This window comes from Coregonus clupeaformis, chromosome 14, assembly GCF_020615455.1.
Source record: "Coregonus clupeaformis isolate EN_2021a chromosome 14, ASM2061545v1, whole genome shotgun sequence".
In the NCBI taxonomy this organism is placed as follows: domain Eukaryota; kingdom Metazoa; phylum Chordata; class Actinopteri; order Salmoniformes; family Salmonidae; genus Coregonus; species Coregonus clupeaformis.
This window is the reverse complement of record NC_059205.1, coordinates 4,901,755-4,910,683: the sequence shown is the minus strand read 5'-3', so window position 1 is coordinate 4,910,683 and position 8,929 is coordinate 4,901,755. Positions and strand designations below refer to the sequence as shown.

At 43.3% G+C, this 8,929-nt stretch overlaps 1 protein-coding gene across 1 annotated transcript in view; it reads right to left on the bottom strand.

Moving 5' to 3' along the window:
• Positions 1–1,702: 1,702 nt before the first annotated feature.
• The window catches only part of atp1b3a (ATPase Na+/K+ transporting subunit beta 3a), a 13,652-nt gene continuing 6,425 nt past the window's right edge, over positions 1,703–8,929 (bottom strand). The window contains exons 4-7 of the mRNA XM_041895594.2: positions 7,151–7,344; positions 6,346–6,396; positions 4,688–4,774; positions 1,703–3,526 (exon numbers count right to left, since the gene is read on the bottom strand). Of these exons, the coding sequence (XP_041751528.1) occupies positions 3,359–3,526; positions 4,688–4,774; positions 6,346–6,396; positions 7,151–7,344 (500 nt within the window). The 3' untranslated portion in view covers positions 1,703–3,358. The remainder of the gene's footprint in view (positions 3,527–4,687; positions 4,775–6,345; positions 6,397–7,150; positions 7,345–8,929) is intronic.

The window sequence follows — 8,929 nt, the reverse complement described above, 5'->3', positions numbered from 1 at the left end:
CGTGGGAATCGAACCCACAACCCTGGCGTCGCAAGCGCCATGCTCTACCAACTGAGCTACTAGACATAAGACCACAGGTTCGATTTTTTTTCTCCAAAATCACCTTTTAATCCACAATTGTTGCACAGGTCTTGAGGCATCCTGCAGATGTTAACAAGTTGTTCCTTCAATATGTAGGTTCCATTTTAGACTGTAACATAGCTTTGAAAATCTGTAAATCTTCGTTTAAATAGTTTCTTCAACACAGGGCTCAGACATTGTGTTCTGTGACAGAAAAAAATACTGTGTGAATCCATTAAATATATACATTGAGAAAGACAGACGGAGGGGTAGATGAAGAGTAATAGACAAACAGACAAGCTTTCGACCCAAAGATAGGTATATACAGTACATAGATACAATGGGATTGCATTTACAGCGCTTTCTCGCAGGTCTCCAATCGCCACACCTACTCATTCAAGGGTTTTTCTTAATTTTTACTATTTTTTTTACATTGTAGAATAATAGTGAAGGCATCAAAACTATGAAATAACACATATGAAATCATGTAGTAACCAAAAAAGTGTTAAACAAATCAAAATATATGTTATATTTGAGATTCTTCAAATAGCCACCCTTTGCCTTGATGACAGCTTTGCACACTCTTGGCATTCTCTCAACCAGCTTCATGAGGTAGTCACCTGGAATGAATTTCAATTAACATGTGTGCCTTCTTAAAAGTTAATTTGTGGAATTTATTTCCTTCTTAATGCGTTTGAGCCAATCAGTTGTTTTGTAACAAGGTAGGGGGGTCTACAGAAGATAGCTCTATTTGGTAAAAGACCAAGTCCATATTATGGCAAGAACAGCTCAAATAAGCAAAGAGAAACGACAGTCCAATGACAGTCCAATACGGAACATTTCAAGAACTTTGAAAGTTTCTACAAGTGCAGTCACAAAATCCATCAAGCGCTATGATGAAACTGGCTCTCATGAGGACCGCCACAGGAATGGAAGACCCAGAGTTACCTCTGCTGCAGAGGATAAGTTCATTAGAGTTACCAGCCTCAGAAATTGCAGCCCAAATAAATGCTTCACAGAGTTCAAGTCACAGACACATCTCAACATCAACTGTTCAGAGGGGACTGTGTGAATCAGGCCTTCATGGTCGAATTGCTGCAAAGAAACCACTACTAAAGGACACCAATAATAAGAAGAGACCTGCTTGGGCCAAGAAACACGAGCAATGGATATTAGAACGGTTGAAATTTGGCGATACGCCCATCTGGTTTGGGCTTAGTGGGACTATCATTTGTTTTTCAACAGGACAGTGACCCAACACACCTCCAGGCTGTGTAAGGGCTATTTTACCAAGAAGGAGAGTGATGGAGTGCTGCATCTGATAACCTGGTCTCCACAATCCCCCGACCTCAACCCAATTGAGATGGTTTGGGATGAGTCGGACGGCAGAGTGAAGGAAAAGCAGCCAACAAGTGCTCAGCATATGTGGGAACTCCTTCAAGACTGTTGGAAAAGCATTCCAGGTGAAGCTGGTTGAGAGAATGCCAAGAGTGTGCAAAGCTGTCATCAAGGCAAAGGGTGGCTATTTGAAGAATCTCAAATATAACATATATTTTGATTTGTTTAACATAGTTTTGATGTCTTCACTATTAATCTACAATGTAGAAAATAGTAAAAATAAAGAAAAACCCTTGAATGAGTAGGTGTGTCCAAACTTTTGACTGGTACTGTAAGTGAATGAGTGATGTGGTGTGTTTGTGTGTGTGTGTGTTTGAGGGAGGATAACTCACCTCATAAACCACCAATGTGTAGCACGCACCTGGGTGATGCACAGCAGCCATTTTGCATCCGAACACTCACCACAAATTGGCTATTACAGTGGCGAGGTAAGGGGTAGAGTAAACAGATACACAGACATGCAGACGGACAGACAGACGGCACTGGGTTGTGGTCAGACCACACCACACATACATATCTACAGTTCTCTATTATAATATGATGTGGTTCAAATTGTGGTCCCAAGAGGAAAAGGGTTCTAAATGACATTGAATTGTAGAGGGCATCTGGGTTTGACAGTGTTTAACTGGGGTTGACTATCTATGTGGTTGACCTCATGATTTAGTGGTCCCTATGTGATTTTGAGGAATAATTATTTATTCTGTTTTCAGATGAGAGGGTCAACTGTAAACATGGTTGTATTGACAGTGGATGACTGAAAGTGAAATACTGACTGAGGCCAACTCCTGACAGTTGATCCAACCCTTGGTACTAAGCCCAGATCTAGGTTCAGCTTACCACATCTAAGCTCCAATCTAGACCAGTTGAATAGAAAATAAGATCTGAGCCTAGATCAACACTAGAGCACTGGGTCAGACAACAAAAGCCGACTAATAGAAGGGTCTGATGGTCGTTAGGGTTGGTGAGTCATGAAAAGACTCCTGCTAGAATGACATAATGAAAGAGAAGACAAAGATGATGTCATACTAGAGTAAACATAGAAGTAAACAAGGGAACTAGATGTTCCATTAAATTTGGCACGATTACCGCTTTTCCAGGAGAAAGTTGAAAATTGATGACATCACCGCCCTATCCTTCTTTGATCCAATCCCAAACCGATCTCTCAACCCCCACCACTACAGATCTGGGATCTTAATTTGAGCCAGTTTGCTACAGCAGGAAGATAATCCTGCAGCAACAGGAAATGTGATTTATTATGCGGAATTATAATTAATGGCATTTTTGTAGGGCTTGATACATTTTTCATTAGGGCAAATCAAGTCTGAAATCTCCAAGTGTAAATGACAAACCTTAGAAGCCTTTTTAAAATACACTACAAGTTTGCATTTCCTGCTGTGCAGGAAAATTCTCAGCAATGAAAGAGTGATCAAATTAAGATGCTACATCTGTAGGCACTACACTAGGCCCTTTTTGGGTGTGATGTACTGTAGATCTGAAAGGAATGGATTGGCATCAGCTATGATATGATAATTGCTTCATCTAGCACTCGTGCTATGTTTACACATATCCAACCCTATCAGAAATACAAGATGGAGTCAACAAGAGCCTAAGAGAAGGGTATTCAAATCTGGGATTCGGGGTTCACAGCACTGCTGGTTTGAATCCTTCCCCATCCTGTCTAACTAGAGACTGACCTATAACAACAGGTGAGTAGATTATCTGACCAATCAATGAACTACCAAGGTGAAGTGAAAAATACCAGGTTTGAATGTCCCTCGCCTAGGATATGGAGTGAGGGTGGAGGGATTGGTTTGTAATTAGGCCCATCTTATTCTACCAGGAATCTTCCGGGGGAGGTCAGAACCACATTTCTCCACACTAGCCTCCTCTTCACTATTCCCTACTCTTTGACTGTGATTCGGAAGGTGACGCGGCCCAGGAACTTGTCTCGGTCGTCGTTGTTGCGCAGGTCGGATCCCTCGATCCGGCATTCTATGGTCAGCTCCGTGTTGTAGTCCTCCTTGTTCAGCAACAGCTTAACAGCAACCAGGGGCTGCACATACCTCTCCTGTAGACAGAGAGTAGAGGAGGAGAAGAAGAGAGGTGGGGGGAGGGGGGTAGACAGAGAGTAGAGGAGGAGAAGAAGAGAGGTGGGGGGAGGGGGGGGTAGACAGAGAGTAGAGGGGGAGAAGAGAGGTGGGGGGGTAGAGGGGAGAAGAAGAGAGGTGTGGGGAGGGGGTAGATAGAGAGTAGAGGAGGAGAAGAGAGGTGGGGGGGTAGACAGAGAGTAGAGGGGGAGAAGAGAGGTGGGGGGTAGACAGAGAGTAGAGGAGGAGAAGAGAGGTGGGGGGGTAGAGGGGGGAGAAGAGAGGTGGGGGGTAGAGGGGGGAGAAGAGAGGTGGGGGGTAGAGGGGGGAGAAGAGAGGTGGGGGGAGAGAATGGGAGTAGAAAGAGACAGAGAGAAAGGAGAGGGGAGAGAGAGCGAGAGACAAGGGAGGTTTGGGGAGAGAGAGAGAGAGAGAGAGAGAGAGAGAGAGAGAGAGAGAATGAGACAAAGGGAGGGTTGGGGAAAGAGAGAGACAAAGAGGGTAGGAAAGAAGGACAAAGCAAAAAATAAGATCACTGACCAACATGGCCTGTTGAATATCTCACCAACATGGCCTGTTGAATATCTCACCAACACGGCCTGTTGAATATCTCACCAACACGGCCTGTTGAATATCTCACCAACATGGCCTGTTGAATATCTCACCAACATGGCCTGTTGAATATCTCACCAACATGGCCTGTTGAATATCTCACCAACATGGCCTGTTTAATATCTCACCAACATGGCCTGTTGAATATCTCACCAACATGGCCTGTTGAATATCTCACCAACATGGCCTGTTTAATATCTCACCAACATGGCCTGTTGAATATCTCACCAACATGGCCTGTTGAATATCTCACCAACATGGCCTGTTGAATATCTCACCAACATGGCCTGTTTAATATCTCACCAACACGGCCTGTTGAATATCTCACCAACACGGCCTGTTGAATATCTCACCAACACGGCCTGTTGAATATCTCACCAACATGGACTGTTGAATATCTCATACGTCCATCCAACAGTCTTCCAAATTCTTGCATCATTGTACAGTAATGCTTTCCCATCAAGCGCCAACCAACCAGTACGACAAGACATCAGAAATTGACAAATATTGACCTTTGACCCCAAACTTACATGAAGTTTGTTGCCGTAGTAAGGGAAATACATTTTATCGAAGCGCCCCTCACTGGGGAAGTACTGCATCTGTACGGGGGTGTCTCTCTGAAGAGGAGAAGAAGGAACAGAAACAATAATAGTCAAACTCAAGAGAACGCTAGAAGAGGAAGAATAAGTCTATCCTATCCCAAATGGACCGTCAGGCGTCAGGCGTCAGGCGTCAGCCTTGGGACTTTATGTAGATCTGAAAGGGCTCCATAGGTATCAGAGGAGGCTGGTGGGAGGAGCTTTAGGAAGACTGTCTCCTCTGATATGTATATACAGGAGGTATTATGGTAATAGGGTTGGATAAGTATACAGTACCAGTCAAAAGTTTGGACACACCTACTCATTCCAGGGTTTTTCTTTATTTTTACTATTTTCACCATTGTACAATAATAGTGAAGACATCAAAACTATGAAATAACACATATGGAATCATGTAGTAACCAAAAAAAAGTGTTAAACAAATCAAAATATATTTTATATTTGAGATTCTTCAAAGTAGCCACCCTTTGCCTTGATGACAGCTTTGCACACTCTTGGCATTCTCTCAGGTGAACAGATGATCTCCGCATGTGTGGTTCCCACCGTGAAGCATGGAGGAGGAGGTGTGATGGTGTGGGATGAGTCGGACGGCAGAGTGAAGGAAAAGCAGCCAACAAGTGCTCAGCATATGTGGGAAATCCTTCAAGACTGTTGGAAAAGCATTCCTCATGAAGCTGGTTGAAAGAATGCCAAGAGTGTGCAAAGCTGTCGTCAAGGCAAAGGGTGGCTACTTTGAAGAATCTCAAATATAAAATATATTTTGATTTGTTTAACACTTTTTTTTGGTTACTACATGATTCCATATGTGTTATTTCATAGTTTTGATGTCTTCACTATTATTCTACAATGTAGAAAATAGTAAAAATAAAGACAAACCCTTGAATGAGTAGGTTATGTCCAAACTCTTGACTGATACTGTATATAGTAGGTCTTATGGTCCACTTTGCCCTCTATTATGTGGCATTTTTTACATATTGCTCACACCTATCCAATCTTTTCAGATCTACACAAGTCCATATGAGTATGTAAGAATAAAATATTATCTAAGAATTGGAAATATTCCTTATGCTGCATACACTGTACTCTAACGCCATTAGCTGTTACATTAAGCAACAGTTGCTCTTTCTGGGGTCTATGAGAGGTCAGACTCAATGGCCAGTTCTTATAATATTAACACTGATTTGATTATAACACTGAAAGGTTCTATAAGTTTCCTATAATAACATTGCTGTACTGCATCAAACTGGACCAAAAGATGGAAAAGAGACTGGGAATCAAGAAGATAACACAATGCAAAAAAAAGGTGGTGGGGAGAGAGAGAGATAACAAAACAACCCTGTAAGTCATTTCCACAATGTAATAGCTTAGAAAATAAAGTTAGACACTTACACATCGCTAAGCTTACCCTAAAGCTTCAACTGGAAGCATGCAGAAAAACAAAAACCCAACCAAATCAGGAAAAAAAGAACACACAAATATCAAGATAAACAATAAATAACTAAAAACGATATAAATGTAACCAGAGTATTTTACTATCTTCAAACACACAGAGACAAAAACACACATACTGAAATCATGATGACGTTTACCTTTGCCGTGCAGTTGACATAGGGATCTCCACGCGGCTTCAGCCCAATGATCTGTGAATGGAACACCAATTAACCAAATCAGAGAGCCGCAATCAGACAATCGTCTCGTTAACACCATTATTATCAATGTGGTCTACTCTGAGTAATCCAATGATATCGAAACACAGACAAGGATAGAGAAGGACAGCAAAACACACTAATAGAGAATGGTAACAAAGAGAGGCAAATGGAAAGATCTAGATTGAGAAGAAGGAGAGAAATCCACTATGGGCTAATGTCATCTACTGATACATGCAATAGCTCGAGGCTCTTGTGAATGCGTCCACTGAACAATGCATTTGGAATTGGGACTGGTGAACTGCCCTGAATTTAATTCGGTCTGCACCAGTGGAGGCTGCTGAGGGGAGGATGGCCCATAATAATGGCTGGAACAGAACGAATGGAATGTATTTGATGCCATTCCACTGATTCCACTCCAGCCATTACCACGAGCCCGTCCTCCCCAATTAAGGTGCCACCAACCTCCTGTAGTCTGCACTTATCCAATGTGCACCTCATCAGGACCCAACTGTATTGAGGTCAATTACATGCATCCAAAGAAAGAGTCTTGGCTTCGTCCCAATTCTCTACCATTTTCCCTAAATGTGCCCTTGCACACTCCCCGTCATGGATTGAACAATGGTAGAAACTCCATCCAACCAATGCTTTAATCCATGACAGTGTGCAAGTACAGTACACACTTCGGAAAGGCAGATAATTAGGACACAACCATGTATCCAAAGACAAGAGGGAAAAGGAGGAGTACCCTATTCATTTTGAGGAGGACACATGGTCTCCCCTCAGCGTAACCGAAGGTGGAGTCGGACAGGCCGGAGCAGCGGCTCAGAGAACTCCTCTTGAACTGACACGCCTTCCTCTGCTCGCCCACCTTGCCCTCCTGCTCAAAGTAGTCCCCCGCCAGGCATGCCTCGTTCCTCTCCTGCTCCGTGTCGTTGTACTCTGACAAAAGACAATAGCGAAAGATTTGTATGACAAGACGGAACCATCAGAGGTGAGCTACAGTGGGGAGAACAAGTATTTGATACACTGCCGATTTTGCAGGTTTTCCTACTTACAAAGCATGTAGAGGTCTGTAATTTTTTATCATATGTACACTTCAACTGTGAGAGACGGAATCTAAAACAAAAATCCAGAAAATCACATTGTATGATTTTTAAGTAATTAATTTGCATTTTATTGCATGACATAAGTATTTGATCACCTACCAACCAGTAAGAATTCCGTCTCTCACAGACCTGTTAGTTTTTCTTTAAGAAGCCCTCCTGTTCTCCACTCATTACCTGTATTAACTGCACCTGTTTGAACTCGTTACCTGTATAAAAGACACCTGTCCACACACTCAATCAAACAGACTCCAACCTCTCCACAATGGCCAAGACCAGAGAGCTGTGTAAGGACATCAGGGATAAAATTGTAGACCTGCACAAGGCTGGGATGGGCTACAGGACAATAGGCAAGCAGCTTGGTGAGAAGGCAACAACTGTTGGCGCAATTATTAGAAAATGGAAGAAGTTCAAGATGACGGTCAATCACCCTCAGTCTGGGGCTCCATGCAAGATCTCACCTCATGGGGCATCAATGATCATGAGGAAGGTGAGGGATCAGCCCAGAACTACACGGCAGGACCTGGTCAATGACCTGAAGAGAGCTGGGACCACAGTCTCAAAGAAAACCATTAGTAACACACTACGCCGTCATGGATTAAAATCCTGCAGCGCACTCAAGGTCCCCCTGCTCAAGCCAGCGCATGTCCAGGCCCGTCTGAAGTTTGCCAATGACCATCTGGATGATCCAGAGGAGGAATGGGAGAAGGTCATGTGGTCTGATGAGACAAAAATTGAGCTTTTTGGTCTAAACTCCACTCGCCGTGTTTGGAGGAAGAAGAAGGATGAGTACAACCCCAAGAACACCATCCCAACCGTGAAGCATGGAGGTGGAAACATCATTCTTTGGGGATGCTTTTCTGCAAAGGGGACAGGACGACTGCACCGTATTGAGGGGAGGATGGATGGGGCCATGTATCGCGAGATCTTGGCCAACTACCTCCTGCCCTCAGTAAGAGCATTGAAGATGGGTCGTGGCTGGGTCTTCCAGCATGACAACGACCCGAAACACACAGCCAGGGCAACTAAGGAGTGGCTTCGTAAGAAGCATCTCAAGGTCCTGGAGTGGCCTAGCCAGTCTCCAGACCTGAACCCAATAGAAAATCTTTGGAGTGAGCTGAAAGTCTGTATTGCCCAGCGACAGCCCCCGAAAACCTGAAGGATCTGGAGAAGGTCTGTATGGAGGAGTGGGCCAAAATCCCTGCTGCAGTGTGTGCAAACCTGGTCAAGACCTACAGGAAACGTATGATCTCTGTAATTGCAAACAAAGTTTTCTGTACCAAATATTAAGTTCTGCTTTTCTGATGTATCAAATACTTATGTCATGCAATAAAATGCAAATTAATTACTTAAAAATCATACAATGTGATTTTCTGGATTCCGTCTCTCACAGTTGAAGTGTACCTATGATAAAAATTACA